Genomic DNA, 27,353 nt, shown 5'->3' on the forward strand with positions numbered 1-27,353 from the left:
TTTTTTTTTGTTGTTTTTGTGGAGGAGTCACTACTGAATGGCACTGAAACCACTTGTGTGCAACATGATGAAGGTTGGCTACGGAAACTTCTCTCAGCTTTTGCATTTGACCTCCTAACAAGGGCTTGCAAAAAGAAAATGACCATGAAATCATTTGCAAAAAGTTTTTTAGATTTAGTGTTTTGATAAACATACAGAGGTGAACACTCCACATATTCTCACCTTTCAGCATTTTTCAATTGGATTGCTATCAAAAATATAGGTGATCTGTAAAGGAAATAACGAGAATAGGACAAGACATAATAAGTTCAGAAATATTAATAAAATCTTCTAGCAATCCTTCAAAGTTTCATAGTACTTCTTTCTTTTGCACACACGTGCACGTGTCTTTTTCCCCATTTCTAAACATTTTTGAAATAAAAGGGTCTGTAATTTTTCAGAGCATATTGGGGCTTTTCACTAAAACTCAGGCAGCATATAAAGAAAACAAACAAAACAGCAGAAAAGAAATATCCTTTACTAAGCTAATTACTTTGCTTTATACAACCAAAAGAGGTCTGAAATTTTCTAATTACGTAGTGAATATATGAATATTTCCTATGGCATATGGGAATTAAAGAGTGAGTTAGAGAAGATATGAAAGGAAATGAAGACCTTGAGAGACCAAGTATGATACCAGCCTGATTCCATCACAATAATTTGTCAGCTGCTGTCTAATCAACAAGAAAGAAAATATTCAGGTTCCCTTTTTTTTATTATTATAATACTTACTATGACACTTATAAGAAAATCTTATAATGAAGTTCAAGACTTTGTGTGATGACAGTAAATTTCAAGTTATTTACTATTATTTCTTTCTTTTTTCAGAGTTTAACCTAAGTGCAGTCAGGCTTGGTTAGCCAGTAAAACCTGCATTTTTTTGTTGCAGGAATCTGGAAGCAATTTTGTGTAAAAAGCAAAGCTATTTCTTAAAACTTTATGTGATAGATTAAGATCATGAAACTCCACAGTAAAAGAAAAAACTTGCTAAGAAAGTTTAAGGGGTGAAAGGAATATGAGGTATGCATGCTTATTTCTATAAAGTGTGTAGAGGTTCATGGTAACTTTTCATTATTTAGTGGTGCTCACCTACCAAACATCAGGAGCTCAGGGAGGTGGTGGAGTCAGTATCTCTAGAAGTGTTCAAGAAATGACTGGACATGGCATTTAGTGCTGTGGTTTAGTTGGCATGGCGGTATTGGGTACTTGGGGACCTTGGAGGTCTTTTCCAACTTTAATGATTCTATGATTCTGACTATACTGTTTCTTGAGAACTTGTTCCTCACAGTTCTTAATGTTTCCATTGACTCTGCAGGCAAGCCGAAATACCTTCGCATTTCCCTTTGTCTCTTGCCGTTCTCCTTCCCACCAATAAACATAATTTCCCACCAGGTGTTAGATAAAATATTTTGAAGTGCTTACTTATACTGTAGTACATTGTATACATGCATGCATATACATTAAAAAGATAACTGAAGTAGTAATAAGTTCTGAGGAAAGATGAAAGTAATCAAGATACTTTTGCTCTTCCTGCATGAAAAGATCAGTTATACGTCCAATATACTCAGGTATAACAAGCAGAACAATAGCAAGATATTACCTTCATGGCCTCCTGCACAGCAGTACTTCATGAATCTGCATTGACTAGATTATCCAAAGCTGACAGAAGTGTGAAAGAACAGGGAAAGGAAAAGAGGGAACTGGCTGTGAATATATATAACCTAAGAATGGCTCACCTGTTTTTCCTGAAAAGCAATGTTTAAGTTCCCAGCTCTAGCCCGTGCCATTAATTATTATGGAGTCTCCCATCTTGCAAGGCAGCTGAGCACAAGGAGCATTTCTCTACAGACAAGAATCTGTAACAGAACACCCTTATATCTGAAGATATTCAGAGTGTTGACATACTATTTTGTGGGAAAAGCTGAACTTGAAAGACAAGAGACTACATCTTCTGGCCAGACGGTTCATATACATTTCTTACGCACTCTAAAAACAGTTCTAAAGGAAAAAGCTCTGTTCCAAAAATATACAAAAGAGATTTAGGGGTTTCGTTGGTTTTGTTTGGTTGGTTTTTGGGTTTGATTTATTGTTTTTTAAGGAAATAGGGAAATTACCTGTGTCATCTGCTTTGCTAGCACAGACTGGCTTTATTTCAGATCAGGTTGATGGAAGCCTATTATGAGTCTAATAGAATCCTGATGCTTTTATCTAACACAAGGTCTCAATTCAAAGAAAGAGTAGAAAAGATAAAAGGCCAGGCTTCATGTACAGATCAATTTCTTAATAAATCACTTGATATTTTAAATCACTTCATTTGCACTTCTACAGCTCAATTTGCAGGCAATCTGACATCTAAAAGGTACTTAACAGAGCATCTACTACATTTTTCACTAAGGTATGCATATGTGTGTGTGTAGGGCAGGGCAGATGTGTTTGTCTGAATGATTTAGTCCTTTTCCACCATCACCATGTCAAGTGGACAGTAAATTGATCTGTAGGAGGTAATTTTGAAACATAGGCCACTAAAGATTTGTTAAGTGATTTTATTCTATGCAGAATGGCCCTTTATCTAACTTATTTTTTGTTTGAAAAGACGGTGAAAACCTTGTAGCATTCCATAAAATGTTTCACAATATTAAGTATGCACTAATAAAAATGTGTTTGCATGAATATGACAAATTGAAGAGATAATGAGCTAAAATAAATTTGAAGAAATATTTTACATATCAAAAAATTAATGGCACTGTGCAGTTTAGCTAATTTTGTTTGCTCTTTTCAAATGTGAGATTTTTATGCAGTTTTAAATCCTGCATGGAAAGGCACCCCAAAAATTACTTTTAAACAGCTTTTTTTAAAATATCACCATTTTCCTATCAAGGTAATGTATTTAAGGAATGACTTACCCAAAATTTTATTGTCAATTTGCAAGATTTTTAAAGCATGCAGTCCAAGCATTAACTAAAACACCCAAAGCTTCTGTATGCATCTACACAGGTGTGCATGTAATTTTTTCATCTAGAATCCCTAAAATTATTTTCTTAATATTTTTTCATTTAAAAAAAATTACAAATGAAAAGCATTGACCCTTTTCCAGGGAATGTGCAGTAGGCCTTCAAAGAGATTCACCAATCCAAACAACTTATATGACAATAAAACTTGTATTCCTTTCATGATGGTAATTTGTGTTGAAAAGCGCTGCCTTTTTCCTGAGTCAACCACCACTATACAACTATTCTTTTCTAAATCTCACTATTTAACTCAGGCAACCAAAGCCACTTCGTAATTTCCTTGGCTCTATTATGCAGGGATCTAGTTTGGGGGTTTTGGTGAGGGGTGTTTATTTTTCAAACTGAAATTTTGAATTGTGAATAGAGAGGGCCATGGATATCTTTTACCTATACTTGAGCCTGGCTTTTGACACTGGCACCCTGGGATCTGGGCAGGAGCCAGCAGTGAACCCTGACCAGCATCATCCAGGGCTGTGTCAGCAGGAGCACTGCCAGGAGCTCAGGGCAGGCACTCAAGCCCAGTACTCATTGTTAGGTCACATCTGGATGCCATGGCTGGCTTAGTGCCCTCCAGTACAGGAAAGATCCAATAACCTGTGAAGTGAGTTCATCCCCATGACTCTCAGGGCTTGAGGGTGCCCTGTGAACTGAGTCTGGGACAGTAAGGCTTGTCCAGCCTGAGGCAGAGACAACTTTGAGGAGACCTCACAGACACCCCAGTGCTTACTGGGAGGGTATGAAGAGGGGGAGATGGGCTTTTTAGAGCTGTGTGTGGCAAGGCAAGAACTAAAATGAGAGGGGTTCAGGTTGGGTACTGGAACCTTTCCCTGTGACGACAGGACAGGTTGCCCAGGTTCAGCAGGCTCCAATCCTCAAGTCAAAGGGGCTTCAAGCCCCATCTGGGCAAATCCCAAGCAACCTGGTCCAACCTCATAGCTGGCCCTTCTTGGAGCATGGGTGCTCGAGGGACATCCTGATGTACCTTCCAGCTTGAATGATCCTAAAAACATGTGATATTTCAGTAAAATATAATTTTCCAGAGAAAGTATTCTGATCACATTTATTACTTAACCTTCCAGGTTTTCATAAAAGAAAGCTTGTCTGATATCTGGCTCCCACAAACTGACAGGCTATTCTGCTAATGAATTATGATAATTTCTTAATTAAAATACCAAGAGGACAGACTCAGAGGATATGCTGACATATGAAATATTCAGTAAATTATAACTTGATCACTTAAGTAAAAATCACAAGCAGAAGAAACTAAAATTACCAAGGTTGAATCCATGCTGAAGTTAATTTTATTCAAAGTAAGCTACCGATTTGATACTTATATGGATAAGAGAGTGGAAAGATTTATGGGAAATAGGAGGTTAAAAAGAAAACAATTGTTAGCAACTGTAGGATGTCTAGGAGGCAACTATTCACCTCCCAGTTCAGTTTCTCCACACACTGTTTACAATGTTCAGAAATTACACTGTTCCTCCGGAAGACCATTTGCTCTCATCAAGTACACACCGTGTATAAAAACTGCTTTCCTCTTTATTATCCATACACCCAGCACTGTTTCAGCCACTGCTGAAGAAAACTAGTCTTCACATCTTTCTCAAATTTTTACTTTTCCCCAGGTTGCTAATCTTGCTTCATTTTCCTTCATTTTGACACTACGGAAAATAATGGAGCATTTCATCATTTTCAGGCTGTGGAACTTCAACAACCAGGGAGAAAATGTCTTTATTTGCTGAAACATTTCTCCACAAGTTGCTATACAGTAGCACAGACTTATGGCACCTTGTCTCTGAAAATGCTTCATCACACAATTTTATCTAGAGGTTTCTGTATGTCCTGTGCAACATAATTGCCTTCATCAGAGCACTTCCATTAAACAAACTTGAGTCATAGTCATTTTTCAACAAAAAGAGATAAAACATTTCATGATAGAATAATTCAAAGGAAGATTCCCCAATACGAATAGAGTTTATTTTCAAATCACTAGAGAATCAATTTTGCTGCCACTTTAAGTATACTTTGAGATGTCAGAAGGAAATAAGAGCAGAGGTTGTTGTGTGGGAAAGTCATGGAAACAATTCAGCAGCTCCCATCAAACCTGTAGTCATACAGTAAGGCTTTCTACACTTGATCTCACAGGGTGGAGATGCCCTAAGTTTCTTAATTGGAAAATATTGGAGGACTCTCAAACCTCAAGGTGAAACTAAATGATAATGAATTTGACCTAACAAAAGTGTAGCTTACCTGGATCCAAAAAATCCCATCAGACAACTTGTCTTGTTATCACATTAAAACTCAGATGGTAAAGAAGCAAAGGAGAATCAAATCTCTTTTTATGTCAGGGGACAGAAGTTTGTTTTCTAATAGGCAGAATTTATCTCTAGGAATATCAGTAAGAGATTGAGAAATGATCACTGGATACAGGTTATTTCATTTTTGTTTTAAAAATGAAACCCTAGATGAAGGAGTCAAAAAGGAAGGTAGTCAAGAGGTTTCTCAAGACCAAAGAAGTTCTAAGAGCCTGGCACTGGCACTGTGAACAGAGATGTTGCAGCTGACTCAGGGAATTAATTTTACTTGAAACTCATCACTGTACACCTTGGAAACAAGCATAGGATAAAGACATTTTAGAGGTTTGAATTCCTGAATAGAGCCAAGAAAAAGTAAATAAATACATATGTAGCAGCTTGGGAAAACTTGTCTGATTTTGCCTGGTTTACATATTGCATAATCTCGTCAAGCTATTAAGCAGCAAGATAGCTTCTAGATCATACATTGTTTCCCTCCACTGCTTCAATGACAAATAAAGGAAGGTAAATCACCTTGCTTACCATATGCCTGAGGCAAAGCTTAATCTAAAATATTTCAAACTTAACAAAACCTGAGTGAGCAGAGAAAAAAAGCAGAATTTAACCTCAGTGGGAAAACAAGGTCTAAGGACTGTAATTAGCTTTCTACACTTAAACAGGATTTGTAGTGTAACAGAGCTCCCCACATGCAGAGAATTAAATGCAAACATACACCTTTGTCAGCTCAAGGCCTGCAACAGTGTTTTCCTGAATTCCTGAATTATGTTTTTTCCTAACTCTGCTCCTCAGAAGCCAGCGAGAAAACACTGAAAAGCAGTTAAAAAAATTCCTATCTTCAACTACTCTTTAGACAGCTAATGTGTATATGAAAAGATGCTTACAGGAAAGTTAATTGGAGTTGTACAATTAGTAAATTGATTTTCCATTCATAGACTACATGCAAAAAGTCAATTTTCTGCAGTGACATTGAACCAAATTAGTTCTCAGATTTTATCTGAGCATTTAAACATATACTTTTAAGCACTGTCACATTTTCTTCTTCTCTATGCTATATTGAAATTCTGTGATTGTGAAAATTGGACTACTTCAGTTTCTTCATTGGAAAAAGTTAAAAATTTTTGGTCTAAAAGTCTAACTTTGATTTGTTGGGGAGTTTTTAACTGAAAATTTCTAGGAAAAAAAAACATTAAAAATCAAAACAAGGCTGTGTGATACTTAATATGCCTTTTTATTGTTTTAAAAGCAAACACTAAGTCTGTATACAATCACATTAAAGGGCAAGGGGGGGGGAAGGTATTGCAAAGGTAAAATCCGAGTGGTAGAAAGAAGCATAATTAAGTTTGCTTGAGATTAAATCATAAAGATTTTGAAAGTATACAAAAAAAGATCAATGTTACGTTGTTCCTTTTTTTTGTTGTTTTTTAAAGTCACAGTAAAATTATTTGGAGTTCACACATTAGTTTGGGTGTTGTTATTTTATGTAAAACTATTAATTTTCTCACCATTAAAGAAAAATATTTGTACTGGTGTAATGTATGCATATTTTTCTTGAGAATTTTGTCATAGCCATTTATTATACAAACCCTGTTTGTATACAAAATCTGTTGAAGGACTCAACAGATATTCAGGAAGGATATAACTGTAAACACAGAGAGAAGCAAAAACTCACAAGGCAATCAAGAAGAACTCTGTCCAAGTACATGTTAAGAATGTATTTTATTATAATTTATGACACTAGAAATACACTTCAGGTTCAGACTCAACAGTTTTGCAGAACTATGACATCACTGTTATTTTTCAAGATCACCCTACATTTCTGCATGAACTTTACACTATTTTTCTTCTTTTTGTGATTTTAGTCAGGTCTCCATTCTTGAAGACAGTGATATTATTGCTGAAAGAAAGATATATAGACATTAAAATCTAGACAGGCATGAGTGTTTAACTCACCCAAGTTTCTACTGAAACTTCCTCAAACGAAGATGGAATTTCCAGTTCTACAAATTTCAATCAAGGTAAAGAAAACATCCCATTAAAAGCCACCAATAGTTTTCTAGAATTTAGAAGAAAAAAAAATTGAACTAAGAAAAATTAAAGTGATTAAGATAATTCCATTTCACAAGTATGTAGGCCATATCAGGCAAAGGTTGTTTCATTTTTTCCATCTCTAAGTTATTATTACAAAGAAGCAAACATATCTTACACCTTAACCTTTAAGGTTTAATAAAGCCAGAAACCTCATTTAAGCCAGTAGAATACTTTTATAGAAAATAAAGGAATATTATTGACAGAAAAAAACAGTTTTGAAGCAATTGTTTGTTTTGTCTTTAGCATTTTTTTTAGAGACTGATGATCCTCTAAGAGCCATTAGTATGCAACAAGTATTGATGTCTTCATACGATCTTTCAAAAATACATTCTTTTTTGGGATAGCTTTTCTTCCCCTGTTAAAGAGCAGTTCCATTAACTTAAAATGGATTACTCATTTTATGAAAATCATGTGTGCTTAGCCATAAATTTATGATTTTTTTTTTTTTTTTTGCTATGAAACATAAGTAATTGCAAGCCTGTAGAATGTTGGGGGGAAACAGAGGCACAGTGAATAAATGTGTACTTTCCTGTGGTTCAAACATTATTGCACATTTCCTCTCTAACATCCTTTTTTACACTTAGGTGAATTAGGTCAGGTGAATCTATTTTCCCAAATAAAAAAAAACATTACAACTTCCCTGAATATAACAGTCACTGCAATGTTTCCTTGCAATATTGTTTTTCTTCCTAGTGTAGCACACTATCTCCTGAGATAACATTCACAGCAGTAAGACTATTGTTGTGCAAACAAAAATGAACCCATACTGGAATATAAAAAGTTCAGAAGGAAATTCAGTAAGATTTATTGAACTGACCTGTTACTTTGAAACTCTACTTCTACCTCTCCATCACACCTCTGTGCATTCCACTGTGTAAAGTTTTGGATCTTTATTTTTTGTACTTTCCTTGGAATACATGAAACAGATCTGCAGCACCATTTCCCAGCTTTTATGTAAATCCACTGATTTCAAATGAGTGCTGGATGCAGTACTCCAGGTGAGGTCTCACAAGAATAGAGGGACAGAACCTGCTGGCCACACTGCTTTTGACGTAGACCACATTTCAGTTGACTTCCTGGGCTGCAAACACACATTGGCAGCTCATACTCCATTTTTCATCCACCAAGTCTTCTGCAGGGTTACTCTCAAACCATTTATTAGTGCTGTCTGTACTGACACTGGTTTAGCCCTTGCACTTGGCCTTGTTGAGCTTCATGAGGTTCACATGGCCTCACACCTCAAGCCTGTCAAGGTCCCTCTGGTTGCAATCCATCCCTCAAGCAGATGAGCTGCACCACTGAAGTTGGTATAACCCACAAACTTGTTGAGGGCAAGCTCAATCCCACTGCCTGTGTCATTAATAAAGGTATGGAACAGTTCAGGTTCATGGACCCCTAAGAGACACTTGTACTGATCTCCATTTGGACCTTGAACCACTGACCACAATTTGTTGGATGTGGCCACCCACACAATAACTTATCCATGTAATAATCTGTCCATATCTTCCCCATTCAGTGACAAGCCTATTACGCTGGACCATGCCAATCGCCTTATACAAGTCAAGGTTCACTTGACTTGAATTCACAGCTAAGAATAAGATTTCTGCCACTAAATCAAAAAAAAAAACCCAATGGTTTTGCTCAAAACTGAGGAGATAAGGTCACTTTGCACATATTTTATGTCAGTGTTTTCATTCCACTAAATAATGCAGTAGTGAGTTAAGAATGACAAATAAAACATGAAGCAAACATTTATTCTGAATGAAGGCTCTCTCTCTTTGGCTGAGAGCATGCTCAGTCAGCCATAAATCCCAAATGCATCTGGAATAGGCAAAGAACACTTACTAGACCACACAGCTGAAGTAAAGGAAGTGCTGGCTTTAAGCTGGGATGACAAGACCCACATAAAGATATTTGGAGACACTGTTCTAGGACACTGTAGATGGCTTAATCTCCTTTAAAAATAATTCACATCAAATTTTCTACCCCTCAGAGACTTCAATCAGGTCCCACACGTGGGAGAGACAGAAAAAGAACAACTCAGTTAAAAACATCACCCAAACTTTTAGCTATCAATCAAACATAGGCTCAATCAAGAAGTTTAGCATTTTTTTCCATAATTCTAAGCACTGGTTGAGTAAATAGAGATAATTTATGGTTTAGCAACAGATATGAAAGAACACTGATCCTAGACTTTACTGATGTTTCATATTTCTGACACATCTGAGCACATCTGTTGCTGTTGATTAGATTTCACTAAGTCTTTCAAAAGCTCACATCTTTGCTCTGGTTGTTTTGCTACACACTCCTCCCCTTTTTTCATCTCTGCTTTATTTCCTCCACAGTACCAGTGTGTTATGCTATGCTCTCCTATCTATTGCCTTTTTGCATTTCTCATCAGTGGCATACACAAACTACTGTTGCACACTGCTAGCTCCTTCATGCTTGGAGCCTTAGAAGTGATGCTCTGCCTTCTAGCAGAACTACAACCTGGAAAATGTTATCTGTGTTCTCTGTGAACCATCCTGTCATACGACGCAAATGAGATTGACTATGTCTAATAGCACCATTATGGTTGTTCAGACTCTAGTAAGCAGCTTTGGAGTAAATTTCTGCCTTGTGATATTTTTGAACATGAGGCCTTATCACTAGGCTAGAGGTATGAACATAAGAGTTTAACTTTGATACTGAAAGATCCTCCTGAATCTTACTTCTTTCTTACCTTTTCCTTCCAACAGATCAACATGCAAAATTTCTCTCTCTCTTTCTGCATATATATATATTTACACATATATTGCTTATACAATTAATTACCTCCATAATACATATGCCTTCCAAACAGATTCATTATCATTTAGCCTGTCACTGCTAATTTTTTTCTACTATTTGATATTTATTGTGCTTTAAACACGGATGTTTTCCTGATGGCATACCTTAGGAGAGGTGGAAAGAAGAACATGAAAAAAGAGCAGCTAAATGAAAACTTTGAATTACTGAAAGAATAGGAAATTGTATTTTTTAAAATCATGATGATTTTAGGAAAAAAAACCAAAACAACTCATAGAAGCCATAATTAAAAGAAAACTTTTATTGTGCTTTTTGAAATAACATTACATTATCAGAATAAAATATGCAAATTTACATGTATTGTAATCACGGGTTCCATACTATTTCCTTTTTTTAAAAAAGGAGTCAGTCATGAGACAGTTGCATCAGTCCTTACAGGATTGGCCAACAAAGATTACTCCCCTTGGAACATGCAAGATGCTCTAATATAAAAATTGCCTTTGTTATCAACTTTTTCCAAACTAGCTTAAACCACTGACCCCCAAAATTCATAGGTAAAAACATGAAGTTAACTTGAAAGATAATTCACTGGGTTTGACTGTTTCTTCACTGACCTGAGATACTCCTCTGAAAGCTTCCTTCTCACCGATATTCTTTCAGTATTTCCTTGCAGAGATAAATTTTGAAAAGAAGATGTGATTTATAAACTGGAAGAAAAACACATACTTGCTCCAGGGTCCAGAATTGGCTTTTGTTCTTCTCTGCAAGTTGAATTTTTATGTCCTTTTCTCAACAGTTCAAGTCCATTATGGCAGGCAGGGCATGTTCTCCTTTGTGTACATCCTCTAAGTATCTATGCATAATACCTGCTTGTCTCAAAAAATTGGAAGTAACACACACCTCTGCTTGAGATAAACTGAGTGGATGCTGACGAGGGAAAATAACTTGAAAAACAGAAGCTTCTGCTTCAAGGCTGTCTCTCTTTTACTGAACTTTACAAAGAACAGTTGTCGCCTCATGTTTTTTCTTTCGAACTGCTCAAGCAGCCTTAATGTCCAGCGACTCTCTAGTGACAGCATGCGACTGTGGCTTACAGGAGAATGTTTGCTGACAGATACAGAATCGGCAGATGAAGAGTCCTGTAAATTAAAACAAATAACAATTTTTTTAGACAATAAAATCCCATAGCTTCACTTTTTTGTTTTTTTGTTTTTTTTTTTAATTTCTATTTAGTATTTACAAAGTTGTATAAAAGATGCAGCTTGCTGGATACAGACAGAACTTACTTCTGGAGCCAGGAGAAGTCTTCACCAGTAAGGAGCAGGATCGTGCGCTCTGCCTGACTACTTCAGAGAACACAGAAGGGCAAAATGCATCTCCAAAGCAGATGCTGAAGATGGACTTAAAGCTGATGACTAATAACTACCTTTTAAAGAGTTTCAAGTAGCACTGGAGATTTGTGGTAAAGGCTCATTACTCTATTCTTCCAGAAAATATAAAACCAAAATGATCGACTTGTAGCCTACCACTTGGGATAGACTTTAAGCATATACTCTGAATTTATATATTTTAATCATATTTAGCATTTATAATGCATATAGCAGATAGTCACAGAAATGATTTCTTCTTGATGCTTTCTTGCATAAAATACAATGTTCATCTCTCCCTTTCTGTCTTGTAGAGAGAGTGAATGAGAATCTTTGGCCTCATACCTGAACAGTAACTCCAATAGTATTTTTAAGATAGCAAAGTAACATCACCCATTAAAAATAGATGATAGCACTAGTATCAACAGCAAAATCATACTGCTGGATGGGTTGTCATGGAAATAGTACTTGTTTCCTTTGCCCCAGGCAAAGTTTTTAAGATAGGCTCAGTTTTCAAGATATAACAGTTATTTCTTGTTCAAAAGGCCCTCAGGTCTTCTAGGAACAAAATTATATACTACTTCTTTTAATGAAACAGTCTGTTACAAGTTCCCCTTAACATCTCTTTAGATAGCAATGTTTCCTGAACATTCCCCAAGTCCTTTTATACTAGTCAAGTTATTGATGCCAAACAAACTTGCTATCATTGAAGGTCCCTATCCAAGTACTTCAAATTAAGGCAGGTTATGTGTGATTTGTGTAGGCAACTTTTGATTGCTTACTGTAGCCTTTCAAGAAACTCAGGACCTACAAAGGCAGCTAAGTTCAAGGCAGCAATGACTCACTGCTTAAGACAGCACACAAATTCTGTTTTGCTAACATGAATAGAAGTGGGCATAATATCAAATATACAACTTTATCAGCGATGCATGTTATCACTTGCAACAGTAAAATGTAGCTGAGGCAAGTAGGAATGTTAACATGTTCTCCTGTGCAAAGTCCTTACACCACTGCTTCATGTTCTGAATTAACTGGTTAAGTTCAGTAAAAACACTACTTTTTGATCTTCATTAGCATGTGCTGAATTCTTACTTTAAGCTCAGTAGAAGAATGTTGAAGTAAGAATATTGGTAGAGAAGGAGGGATTTTGTGCATGAATCTTGAAAAAACAAATCAGAACATTGTGTTCTGTTCTCTTTCTCCCTCCATCTTACTTTTTAATATAATTTTGGTGGCATACATTCATGATAAAGCAATATTATCTCAGTAATCTATGAGTAACTTATAGCAATGAATTCTAGTAACACGGCTTGAAATCAGCCTCCTAAGAAATCAAAGCAAGCACTTACTCTAATGGTCACACAAGCAAGACATTAGCTAAAAATAAGGATGAAAAGAAGGCTTATGTTTTCCTAGACTATAAAAGTAGGTGGTTAAGATAAAATATGCTGTGATATAGTTATAAAAAGACTAATAATAACACTTTTTTTTAAGATTCTGACATGTAAGGTTTAATTATCCTATATAAAAATTCAGAGGTACTTTAGCTAAAATGTGTATGAAAATACACTTCTAAATTGAGTCACTTATCAGTACTTAGGGACAGCACATCACAGACCCCATAATTTTTGGATTTGTCTACCTGAATCATTCACATGAAAAGTATCTGGTTTCTTTTAAATATTACCATACAAAGCAATTGGAAAATGTTCATTTCACCAAGGACTTTCACATCTGTTATACACTTTATTAAAACTGTATGACCTGCCTGTAAATAAAATATTCTCCTTCAAGTTAGCCTAAATGTTAAAAGTCAAGATTGCAACTTAGTAGAGCAATACTATATTGAGTTCTGGGCCATCCAAGTTCAAGAAGGCTATCCAAAAATCAGAGTTCAGGGAAGGGTTAGCAAGATAGTAAAAAGGCCTAGGAAGAGAACTGAGAGCTCGTTTATTGTGACAGAGAGTTCAGGACATAGTTCCAACAGCCTACGTGAGCAGCAGTTACATAAATGAGACACTTGTCACAAGTAATACCAAGTGGTATTAGAAAGCACAGCACAGTCACCTAAACTTTCAAACCAGGCTTTAGGAAGATCTTTTTACTAGTACAGTAGTGTACAACTGGAACAAGCCAGCAAGAGACATTGTGAAATCTCAATCTTTCCATGACTGAGGTGGAGAAAAGACACAAGGAGGTGGTGCAGTGTTTGAAAGTGCTGCTTTGACAGCACAGGGAGACTAAAGGACTCCAGGGTTCTCCCCATCAGCCAGAACTTGTATGGTTCTATGAGGTAAGCTCATTCAATTTGTTTATTACTAGACCTCCATTGCATATGTCTAAAGTCATAAAAAGCATGAAATAAGTGTCTGGTGGTTTATGTGGGTTTTTTAATGTCCAAATTCAGAAAACAGCACAAACTACAAAGGCCAAGGAAAAATGTGAAAACCCTTACAGATCCACAAACATGAAACAATAGGAATATGGGCATGTCTTCCTAACTCCATTTAATATATTGAAGTGTCAATCCTTTAAATTTGTTAACTATTCAGCAAAAGAAACTGCAGATGCTTACTGTAGGGGGTTGATGGCAGACTGCATTCAAAAGGAAAAAAAGTCTTGTGTATTTGAAACATAAATTGATATAAATATTCTGATTTAATTATGATAAATATAATCTCATCAACCTTGAGAAGAGTTTTTATTATTTATTATTTAACTAGTATTATCTAAGAAAGTAATTGTATTGTTGAAAGTTTCTCCCTGTTAAATAACTTGAAGCTATTAAAACAAGAAGCCTATGTCCCTTGCCGGATAAATGTCCTCTTAAAATAGACAGATGTTTGAAAAAGGTATTCATGCAATATATAACTTTCTTCTGCTTCCATATTGCAACGATTTTTCTTCTTTTTCCTCTTTGACTGCTTAAATTAAATAGGGCCTTAGCTATATGTTTTGAATTATTAATTTGAATGATAAACATTAATTTCATGGTCTGAAAACTCATCTCTTTGCTTTTCAAGAAAAAAACTTGGACTTTAGCCTGATTTTTTCAACTGATAAAAAGGGTGTATTTCTGTAAAAATTGGTAAGAAAATTAATTGAAGAAAAATGTTCTTGCAACTTTGGCACAATATGAATACTATTTCAGTCATGTATACTTAATTTACATGTGTTTCTGTGCGCTTTGAATTTGTGCAATATTTCACTGCATTCAATTTTCAGTTAAAGGGTTATAAAGTGAGCAAACTTATCATTGATTATTTGTGCCACAAGGCATAAACCTGGTTTGAACTACAAATTATCAATGTGAAACATTGGTGAATATGAAACATTTTGTTTTATTTATTAATCAAGAAGTTTGGTAATTTTGCCATTGTAGCAATTAAACTTTTTTTTTCATTTAGAAATTGATTTTGAATCTATAAGTGTAGGAGTTTGTTGTAATCCTGTCTGTACAATATAAAGAGCACCAGGGAGCACAAAAATGGAGTTGTGACAGTTAAAAGGAAGAAAGTATTAGGTATTATTCTGACACTCAAGGAAAGAAGAAAGGAATTCCTCGAAAAGGATGAAAAAAATAAAAGTTGTTTTATCAAGCACCTTGAAAAGATACCTGTAGCTGAACCAAATCATTAAAAAACAACCGTACCTTATCAACCAACTGAAGAATCACAGAACCACAAAATGGTTGAGGTTGAAAGGGAGCTTTGGAGGTCATGTGGTCCAACCCCCCTGCTCAGGACCAGAGCAAGTTGCCCAGAATCATGTTCAGCTGGCTTTTGAATATCTCCAAGGATAGAGACTGCATAACCTCTCTGGGCTGCCTGTGCAAATCACACCTACAGTGAAAAAATGTTTTCTGATGTTCAGAGAGAATCTCCTGTGTTTCAATTTGTGCCCAGTGCCTCTGGTCCTGCCACGGGGCACCACTGAAAAGAACCTGGCTCTGTCCTCTTTGCAGCTTCCTTTCAAGTATTTATATTTAGTAATAACATTCCCCTGAGCCTTCTCTTCCCAGGCTGAACATTTCCAGTTGTCTCAGCCTTTCCTCATGGGAGAGGTGCTCCAGTCCCTAATCACCTTAGTGACTCTGTACTGGAGTCTCTCCATTTATCTTTCTTGTAGTGGGTGCCCAGAACTGGACACAACACTGCAGGTGTGGCCTCACCACAGCTGAGCAGAGGGGAAAGATCACTCCCCTTGACTTGCTGGCAATTCTCTGTCTAAAGCAGCCTAGGACACCATTAACCTTCTTCGCAGCAAGAGTATTTTGCCAGCTCACGTTCAGCTTGGTGTCCCAGAGGACCCTTATGTCCTTTTCTGAAAAACTGAAGACTTTAAGTCAAAGGACAATATAAAGTTTATTTACTGTTTCACACTCTTTCTTTTATTTTTCAGCAAATTGTGAAGAACTTGAGCTTGTCATGTATCATCATGCAGATAGGCCAGCATTTTAGGGGACTGTGTGTGATCTATATGAAGTTGTGCACTTGGTAGCTTTTATAGCACTATTATTCTTTAAAGCTCCAACATAATTTTTCAGTTAAGGTTGCTCTCTCCCCTAATATGACAGCCAATATCCATCTCATTTTTCCTATCGATTAAAGGGCAGATGATAACTAATTTTTTATTTCATTGGTTACTTACAAAATTTATTTCTTTCAGCTACTTCAGCATAACAAAGGAGTCTATTGACACTTCATGTTTCCTAAGATATAGAGAGACCCTAAAAATAGAGCATACACTTTATTTCCTACAATTTCTACAGAAAGAGAAGAAGTAATATGAAGAATCAAAATGTGAGAAAAGAGGTGGATTTGAATGCTCATCCCAATCTGATACTCTTTCTTGTTCTTTTATTCTGAAAGAAGCTTAACTCGTTGTGCATCATCTTTGGTTTTCCTGCTGTGCATCTTGCTCATTCCTTCGCATTTCTTTTCTTAGGTTTGCTTATTTTATATTTTCTTTTGCAGGTTGGAAACTCATCTCTCAATCGCATCTTCCTGCAGACCTCCCCCAGTGTACTTCCTTTCAAGTCCCCAGAGCCCACAATTCATTTTAGCCCACAACAAAACAAGAACGAAATGTTATTGGTCTGTTTTTTACAGCCAATTTGCTATAATCACTTTTCTTTGTATTATGTAACAGAAAGTACAGTACATCATCTTCAAGAACAGTGAGGTTTCATCTCAACTATTTTTAACAAATTTATGTTTGTGCTTGCTTTCCAACTTGTTTTCTGCAACTCCCCTGTTATTTTTCTCACACATCACAATGCCTGGCTTGATAATAAACATTGAATTTTTGACCCTTGTGGTCAACATCAATTGAGGTAATGAATTGTTGAATCTGGATAGGTAGGGTATTTTACATTTGCTGGAGATTTAAAAATATATGTAAGTTGATGTACAGCATGCAGTATATAAAGTACAGAAGTTACTTTAAGTTTGCATATTGCTAAAATTTTATTCTTTTCAGCTGTCTTGATAATGTCGATATTTTTACATTTGTAAAAAATTTTGATTAAATACTGGGTAAATGGAAAGAAAAAAATATATATGTACTGCCTCTCTATTTGAGTAATATTGATAAATGTAAACATAGTCCTGAAGTGGAAAAAAGTTTCATAATTTAGAAAACTATATGTGAAAGCTTTTTGAGAGAAGCAAGCTTCTAACAGTGGCCTGCTTTCTTGGAGAAATAGGGGTTTTTCTTCCTTTAAGGAAATTTTATCTCTTTCCCCTACATTTTCATTTCAATGGGATTATTGAGTGAATTTTTCCCTCCTCTCATCTTTCTTTCTTGTAAAGTTTTAGTCATCAATTGTCACCTATTAAAAAACTTAACTATTTTCTGATTTTAAGCCTCAATTGCTTTATTCTTTGCAACATTTTCATCAATGTCAACTCTTGTTTTCAACTGATAAGTCTACAAGGAAGCTAATGGAATCACAGAAAACCCACCTCAGAAGTTTATTTTAGGAAGAAAAATTTTGTAAATCTCTAAGGGTGTTGTTTGTTTGTTTTTTTTTCTGGAAAGGCAAGTCATACAGCTTCTCTCCTTTATAGCATTCTGATGAACTAAAGAAATACTGACTTTTATAATACAGGATTTAGGAAAGGGCAGGGAGTTTTTCTTTATGAGGTTGCTAGGATCACATTTTATTACTGGATGTAAAAGTTGAATAATGCTTGAATTACAGTGAGCACATGCAGCTGGGAAATTAGAAACTGCCTCTATAAAGCTGAAAAACATAAATGACAGGCACCAATTAGACTGTGCCTGGTTTCAATTTTTCTCAAATGTGATGATATTTGAAGAAATGAAGCATTTTCTTATTACTCCAGTATTTTTACTGCTTCTATTTCTGATTCTTCCAGCCTTCCTCATGCCTAGAATGTCAACCAACAATGGGTAAAACTGGAGATGGGGGATTCTAAAAGTGTATTTTCTTTGTTAAGCAAAATTGGTAGATGACTTACTAAGCTCACTCAGAAGAAGTCTGAACAAAACATAAGTTCCCACTGAAGATGGAACACTGCGTTGATTGGAACAGTAAGTTTATCCAACACACATTACTGAAAGCACCCTTTGGTGCTTGAGAAACCACAAGTGAAAAGCATGCAGAATTTTTTGCTATGGTAACTAGTGCTTACCATTGCAAAAGTGAAAGAAAATAAACAAGTACAATAATTTAAAACTACAGATGTGACGCAGGGTTAAGAAAATTGAAAATAATTTAACATTCCGTTCTTATACCTGACAGCCACATATTATTCCAGTCACAGGTACCATGAAACATGACTATTACCCTTAATTCTACTCCATTTGTGAGTGTCAGTTGTCCAGTATCCCATTTTGCAAGCTTCGTCCTTTGCAATTTAGCATATTCAGATCACTATATTAAACTTCCAAGGATAAAATGAATTTGGAACATGGGGGGAAAGATGGTTGAAAGAGATGAGTTTGATAAGTTTGGTAAACAAAGTGTAGAAAATTTGAGTTTCTCTAAGGAGGAAATTATAGTTGAGTTACCAGAAGATGTTAGCAATGGGTGGAAAACAGGTATGATTGTCATTTGGAGTGATGTATATTTCACTGAACCTGAGTTACCTGCAAAGTAGTCCTGGACATTGAGAAGGCATCCATTACCCATTCTAAGTTTCTGCTCCTCTGAAATGACCATTTCAGGAGAGTCTAGCCCACTACACTGTAATTTTCTAAAGTTAGGCAATACAGGTTCCTGTCTTAGCTGTATAGTAATGAGAATAGTAATTCCCTGGTTTTCTTAGCTTTCTAGAAAATGCATTATGTATGCATCAACAGTAGCTTTTCTGTGTCAAGCACTGTTTGGTCTCAGTCTATTCTAGATTTTTTTTATTTGGAAAAATCATGTCAACTTGCACTTGAAGCTGTTTACATGCAGCTCCAGTAAAGTCATATTTTCCCCTTCTGGAGGCAAATAATACACTTTCAAAAAGTGCTAATTGCTGTAGAGTGTCATTGAAAATATGGCAGTCTATATTTATACTCAAATACCATGTTTACAGTTTGACTTTTTTAAAATTTATATTCTTAGAACTAAGTGTATCCTCCCTTTTCCCTCCTCCCCCACATACACTTGCCCAGAACTAATAAGAAATGAAGCAGCTTACTGAAATGCAATATGAACTTCAGCACACTTTATGTCCTATTCTTTCAGCTGGTACCAAGACAAGGCTAAATGTCTTTAGAGCATGTAGCTTTAATATACTATCATTTAGAAGAGGTTTACTGCAAATGCTATAGAAAGTGACTACTAAATTTACTAGATACTAAACGTCTCATAGTTTTCACCTATATGCTTGACTTGTGCATTGCTTTGGTCTAGAAATTTATGAGCAAAGGCTGTTGTGGTTCCAGAATGGGACTGGTATAATGCTGGTATATGTACATCCTCCACTGAGCCGAGTCCTGCCTTTAGAGATTAAATAGAGCATGCAGGAAAAACAAAGGTTTTATGTTATTGCTCTTGGCACTTGATATAATAAGATGCAATATGGCAAGACTGCAGTATTGGAGAGGGTTCATGAGTCAGAATGGACGTAGAAACAGCAAAAATAGAGCAATATTTCAATATGGTTATTCTTACATTATATATCATAAATGTCATTCTTACAATTACCTCAAAACAATGCTGTGTAACTAGTATGTATTTAGAGTTAAAACCAGTACCACCACTTATACCAGTTTGTTGCTGGTCTGCATGAGTGTTACCATAACTTAAATCTGCAACCTGCATAAACTGACTAAATTATGACACAGTATCGCCTCAGATGGAACATTCTCTAGTGATGTACTCATTACATATAATGTATATTTTGCCTCAGCCTCTTACAGGTATATAGACACTGGCTTCAAGGAACAGATTGACTATTTATTTATTGACCACAGAAACTGTTGAAAGAATGATGAAATGGGAAATGACATTGTCTTCCTACTAGGTGACCTCTTTGCCCTGGAATATCATGAGAAAGCCTGGGCTGAGTGGCCCTTCATAAAAAATACTATGACCCAAAGTGAGAGTTTGGAGAAACCCCTGACATCCTTTTTGAGTGATGGTCATAGCAGTTAAACTTGGAGACCAGCCTTCCATATTAAAAACACACAGTGCAATGCACATTTGTGGACTCTGTATCACCTCATTAGGAGCACAGCAGTTCAACGAGAAGTTGTCCATGCACTGAAAGGTATTTTCGATTGGGATACAAGTCAAATTTCATCAAAACCTGCCAGTCAGAAAAGCAACCACATGGTGTGAAAGACCAGTCTGGTTTGGATACTAGACTGTGTAATTACATACAATGTGCTAATGAATGCTGATTTGGGTCTAACCTACACATAACAACATGGGCAACAGACTGAGAAGAGCTGACTATAGGCATAGACGTGCATAATTCTACAGCTGGCCCTGCCAGACCCCTGCAAAGACTAAGACAATTGTTTGTAATGCTACCAAAATGCTCAAAAGTATGTATTAGGGGTTATTCTTAGCCAACAAGAACATGGCTCTCACCTCCCCATTACCCAAAGTAATTTGCAAGACTGTTTCTCCCACTCGAATGCACCTTTCAGCCAATCATCTTTCCCTCTCACAGGAATATCTGTGATATTCTCACAGGAATACCACAGACAGAAATAGACTCTTGTATATTATAATAGCATATTTAAAAGCTGTTTATGCAGTGCATATATAAATGGAGCAAAGATTACCATACTTATATCAAAGTGTTATTTTTGCTCCATTTATATATACACTGTTTTAAAGTTTATGGCCAATGTGTAAAAAAATGAAAGTAATTCTGCATGCTGCTGCCATCTTGTTGATTCAAATCTCCAAATTAGTTCAAAGAGACTTTGTGAAGTAACCAGATGACCCAATTCTTCACTTCTGCACTCACTGCATTCATGCACAGTTGCTTATTACGAAGTTTCTGTAACATCAGAATTCACCATGGACAAAGCAAAATACTACAAAATTTACAAAGCTACCATTGGTGTGATACTCTTAAACTATTCTACAATCTCATGAATAATGATGAAGGAAATGAAGGATAACATTCATGCTTTGCTAATATACTTAGATTTATTTTTCCCATTGGTTTGTAAGTTTAATTTATCAAATTTTTTTCTCATCATGACTAGCGTGATGATTAAGGTGCATAGAGAAAAGATACATATATGCCATCATTTTCTGAAGGAGGGAGTGGAAAGTAGAATAAAATATACTAATGGAGCATACCCAGACACAAGAAATTTTGAAAAACCTAATTTTCTCTTCAAGGAGAGATGTAAGAGAAAAGAGTGGAAATAAGTGACTGAAATAATGACAGCAATCAGGAAAGAAAAAAGTATGTTCAAAAAGAGACTCTTACCAAAAAAAAGAAGAAAAAAAAACAAATGGACATCGGAAGATAGGTGTTTCAAACCATTTGTGAAGATTCAGTCTTAGGAGGACTTCAGCCACTAACTTCTATAGAAAATAGTTCCTCTGTCCTCCATAAAAATCGATAGCCTACAATAATGGTAATGAGTTTACGATCACATTATGGATGGAAGTCAGTGAAGTGAGAAAAAGTGTTACAGCTCTCCTACCTTAAACTGACTCAACCAAGTCAACTGCTGTATTATTCCCTCACTGTTAAAAGTCAGATTCTGCACATAATGAACAGTGAACACATGAATTATCCATACAACTATATTTTTTTACATTTGAGTTGTTTTATTTTTATTCCTGGGCTGCTGCCCTTGATTCACAATTTCCAGTCACCAGTGTCCAGACTACATCAAAAGTGTAGCAATGACAAAGATAGCATGATCTAGGGCCCTAGGGAGTGGAATTGAGGTAAAAACATGACAGTAGCTTTTAGCGTTCCCATAACCTTTCTTTTTTAGCTCCGAATGAATATGAAAACAATAAATCACTTAATGTGATTGAGATTTCGCTTTTACTTTAGTTTATGTAAGATAAGACCATTATTTTTTTACTGACAAAGGTGTGCCTTTTGGGTTGCTGACCACGAACAGGAAGGAAAAATGTGTGAGGAATAATGCAAAGGCACTCATGAAATTAATGTCAGCATTTATTAAAATACCCATAAAAGTGCAAAAATATTCAACAACTCGTCCAGACAGGGCTCTCATCTGAAAACAGGAGATACTTTGACTCCAAAAAGTCCACTAACTTTTTCAGAAGGGTGTGCAAATGCTAGAATTATGCATAACCATACAAGACCACAGTATAAAATGCTCCTCAGTAAGTGTAGCATAAGAAAGTTCTGTGTAGTGTACAAATTTAATAACTAATTGGCTCTCAAAAAGGGTTTGAATTGATTTCACACTCTGCCTACAATAGTTTTATATTTGCATATATGCTTTTCTATCAATATCCCCCAAAGTGACTTCATTAAGAAACCCACTCTGGAAACATTTGTATAACATCTCATGCAGAAGAAAAAAAAAAAAATTAAAATCTATTCCTCATACAGGGGAGGGAAGAAAGTGAAATGTTTCTAAAAGTTAGTACCATGCAGAACAAACTTTTTCATACAGCAACAGAGTGTTCTCAAACTACTGAACTGTTTAACCAAAAACTCTGCAACACTACCTGCTTTTCCCAGATCTTAAATGTTGTTCTTAGCTATAAGTTTGATCCCAGCACAACAAGGACCAGGTAAATGGAATGTTAGACACATTCTCAGCTAATTGCTGTAAAATTACTTATGTTGCAGTAGCATGACATGGAAAATGAAAGAATAAAAGAAAATCACAGTCTGACCATATGAATGTACAGGTTCATTTCCTCCTGCATTGTTGGTACTGCAAAATCACTATGACCTACAGAGTACAGAAAGATTTTAAACAGATATTCTGATTGATACAGAAGAAACAAATAATACTAGAGTTAACATGACACTGGACTATCTCTTCTAAAGCTTTTAAAAAATGGAAAAGATGAAATGAATAAGAAGTAATTTCCAATTTCTTATTAGAAATGTTTTTTTCTCATTCCATTGCACTGGAAAATTTGGTAAATTAGGTATCTCTTCTCCCCAGATATTGCCATGTATTATTACACATGATAGCTTTCTCCCCTTGACAATTTAATGTAAGATGTTATTGAGCACAAGATTAATTAAATACCAATCTGATACCAAAATCACAGAACAATTCAATATTTTATCTCTGGCATAACTCAAGTCTTCTGAATTCATCCTATCCTGTAAAGAATCCCCTGCTTTCTTCATGGTTTTTTGTGACTTTTTTTCTTTTCATTTGTTTAATATTAGATTCCTTGGAGCCTTTCATTGAGACTCTTGAGGCAAAGCCCTGATCTCACACATTCACTTTCTGGGTAGGGGCTATTCCTGTCCATATTAATAATGGATGAAACAATATCAGTTTTGACTTCTATTTTACGTTTTAAAGTTCTATAACAATTACACTGCGGAAGTATCTTTAATCTTTACTGCTTTGGCCCAAACTACCCCTGGCATTGTGTTTTACAGTGAACATGTTCACTGAGCATGCACTGCTAAACAATACATTATAGCCATGCTTGGAAGGGCTTGAGATAAAGCCCTTCAGACTTCCCAGCACAGCATAGCCAATTAAATACACAGAAATTACAGTTTCCTTCGTTGCCTTATTTCCTGTATATATAGTATCAGAGATGGTACTCAAGGTAGTTTTTCTTCTATTTTTCATTCCCCCAAGCAAAGAAAGGAGACAGAGCAAGAAAGCTGAAGTGAGTAGAGAGGAAAGCAATGCTCATGGTTTTTGAGGGTGAAAGGAAATAATTTAATACACACAAAACAGTATGAAAGAAACATGGAAGGAGGATTTGAGGTCTGAACTACGAAGGTCCCCAGACACCCAACTGGTTTCATTGCAGTGCTGAGGATTTGTGACATGTATTGACTTCAGGTCTTCCAAGTCTTCCAGCCATTCTGTCATGTTTAGCAAGAGCACTCATGTGTGCAAGGTCTTTCAGAAACAGATCCAGGCAGTAAAAGGTGATATAGAAGAAATATGTCATGGAGTAGCACATCCTAGCAGGACCAATCTTGACTTAAGTCATATTTTCACTTTCTTCAGTATATGAGTTAAACTAATATTTATCTCTTTCTTAGCTGCACCTGATGTGTTTTCCCCAGCTTTCCACTCAATGCTTGAATACAGAAAACAGTGCAGCTCTAAGCCTGTATTATGACACTTGTTGTAATAACTGTTTATAAAAGAATAAACTACTTTTCTGGTTTTCCAGACCCATTTTTATTCACTTTCTACAATTTAAAAATGAAAATAACAATTTATCTGAAAACAGATGGATGTAAAGGTGTGTTGGATAGGAGTTGTCAATCCAGCTCAGCATCTCCTCAGTAAGCCATGTGTTACTGTAATACTTGCAAAGAATACCAGTAAAACCATAACACATCCATTTATAGTTTTCAAACATTTTATTTTGAAAAATTAGTTCTACATATGTCAGTTTTCATTCACAAAACTATACCTGTTTAAACATTGTAACATTCTATAAATACTGATATTTAATTATTTTACTGAATCATAGAAATGATAGAGGTACTTTTAGGCAAAGCCTTTAATATGAGAGAGAGAGAGCTAACAGTATGCTTATAGCTTTGGGGCTTTTTTCTTTCTAGAGAAACAAAAAAATAACCCTAAATTTAAATCAGCATTATAGATTTGAGACTCTGCACTTTGGGAAATCTATAGAAGTTATATTTCCCTGAATTGCGACTGAAAAAGAGCAGAAAAAAGTAGATGAAACCCCTAAATCATGGTCTTTCATTTTGACTTATTCTTTCAGTTTTGACCATTTCATTCAGTTTATCCTTTCTTCGTTTTCAAGAATATCTCACAGAACTTATGTGGCAATTATGAAAGACAGAAGACGTTCATAAAAGTTAGTTTGTACTAAAATAAATTTATTTGTTTTTTGCAACTGAAGCAGTTTCTTTTTTAAACAAAATCTACTGATTTTGGTCTATTAAAAAGAAACTATAGTTCAGCATTTATCATTTACAAGACTTATGTTTGTGCATTTCACATAATAACAAATTGGTTGCTTGTTTGCAATTTAAATTTGACCTCTTTAAGAAATTTGTATGCTTTTTTTCATAATAAAGTTTGAACAACATCACCAGGCACAATCTTTTCTCTGCTTAACAGTCTTTAAACAAAGCTGAGTTCCTGACATTTATGTGCCTAATGGTTTCACAACATTGCATTCTCTTTGAAGAAAATAAATTCGACTAGGCAGCATTTGGGTGCATCACAAGACCCGAAATCATTGCAGTCAGAAGGAAACACAACTGTGGCACAGCACAGACAAATTATATTTAATTTCACCTATTGTGTCAGATATGACTAAAAAATGAAAATCTACTATTCCTAAATAAAAAAAAAAGCCAAAACACAAAAACCCACAAAAAAACCCACAAAAAACCAAACCAAAACAAACAAACAAAACCCCAAAACCAAAACACCAAACACCAAACAAATAAACACAAAAAAAAACAAACCAAACAAAACAAAAACCAACAGGGGAGAGATGATTATATCAAAATATTCCAAAGGTTTCAAGTTCACATAGAAAACACTTTTTGTTATGGACAGAGTAGTCTAATTGGGCATTTCTGGCCAGCTTCAGTCAGTACACTAAAATTTTCAGGGCTTGCATCGAGAAGCTGTTTATGTTTGCCCATAAACTGCAGCCTGGAGAAAAAAGCCTTGAAAGACCATGTCCCAAACTTATATTCAATGTACAAGAACATAAAAACTTATTTTAAACATAGAAAAATAGAATGAGTCTCAAATTTGATCCAATATGTACCCTGAAAGCAGCTGTAAAATGAGCTTGAAATCCATTGTTATGATTAACTAGAGAGGTTTCTTAGCATGTACAAATCAAACATTTTCCCATTTCATGCCAACAGAGCATTCTATTCTATTCTGAAACTCAATTTCCACTAAATTATAAGAATTTTCTAAAACAAAATGGGGACATTATTATTCCTTTGTTGTGTATGTGGGTAAAATTATATGCTGCTATGTACACTTTTTTTTCAGAGAAATAAATTATAATAAATATAGCACTGTTCACACACTTTCTCACAAACATACAGATGGAAACATACACACAGATCACTGTGACAGAACAGGTCACCACAACTACTTACTAATAAAGATGTACGTATACACAAATAACTGTATATTCCTGGTGAGAGGATATTTAGACTATTCTTATCAGAGGATGGTTTTGGGCATAGAGAACATTAAATATCTGCTCAGGCTAGGAAATATGCATCACACAGATATATGTTACTTCACTTATATACTTATGATCTTGTCTGTATAAAAGCACATGCATGTACACATATGCAAGCACTTATACACACATTCATACAGAAAGACCTCAGGGTATTGATGAGACACTTTGCCACGATTAAGTATCTGTCCTGTCTTCAGTGGCCAAGGAAAAATATCTTTGTCACCAAGGGGTAATGTTTTTAAACTAAAAGAAGGTGGATTAAGACCAGATATAAAGAAGAATTTTTTAATGATGGACAGAGTGAACACTGGAACATGTTGTCCGGAAAGTTGGTGCTCTGCCCCTGGAAACATTCAAAGTCAGTTTGGACAGTGATCTGGGCAACCTGATCTAGTTGAAGATGTCCCTTCTCATTGTAGGGGAGTTGGCCTGGATGACCTTTAAAGGTCCCATCCAACCCAATCTGTTTTGATTCCATGATTCTATGATGACTTGTTGAGTATAGGCTAAATATTCTACTGCTGGTATATAACACCAATCAAGTTCACTCACTGCAATCCAGGAGGGTAGGAAAGAGATGATCCAGTCTTCAAAAGAAGGCACCTTTTAAATTCCTCTTGAAATTAAATGCAGTAGTGTTGAACAACAAAAATCATAATAGTAGGTTAATCAAACTGGCAAAGGTTAATCAAATGCCAAATAAATAGTAAGTGTAATAGAAAAATCAGTTCCTAAAAAAAAAAAAAAACAAAATCCTTAGAGTTAGCAGTATTTTATGTATCTCCTTTAGAGGTATCAAATGAAACCCCAAGTCAAATCTACTTTAAACATACCTTTATTGTGCAATAATTCATTCACAAAAGTTAGTCTTGATGCCTAATTGTACACATAGTATATAAAGTATGCGTAC

General features: G+C 35.5%; 1 protein-coding gene across 3 annotated transcripts in view; it reads right to left on the reverse strand.

Annotated features, from left to right (window-relative positions):
* NALF1 (NALCN channel auxiliary factor 1) overlaps window positions 1–27,353 on the reverse strand; it is a 466,207-nt gene that overhangs the window by 290,227 nt on the left and 148,627 nt on the right. Inside the window, exon 2 of one of the 3 annotated variants that reach the window (XM_050332194.1) lies at window positions 10,524–11,379. The exons of the other annotated variants lie outside the window; for them this stretch is intronic. Coding sequence (XP_050188151.1) covers window positions 11,116–11,379 — 264 coding nt within the window. The 3' untranslated portion in view covers window positions 10,524–11,115. Of the gene's footprint in view, window positions 1–10,523; window positions 11,380–27,353 lie in introns of those variants that run through there. 3 annotated transcript variants of the gene reach the window in all.

This window comes from Myiozetetes cayanensis, unplaced genomic scaffold (genome assembly GCF_022539395.1).
Source record: "Myiozetetes cayanensis isolate MyiCay16 unplaced genomic scaffold, myiCay2020 scf5-8, whole genome shotgun sequence".
NCBI classification, from domain to species: Eukaryota; Metazoa; Chordata; class Aves; order Passeriformes; family Tyrannidae; genus Myiozetetes; species Myiozetetes cayanensis.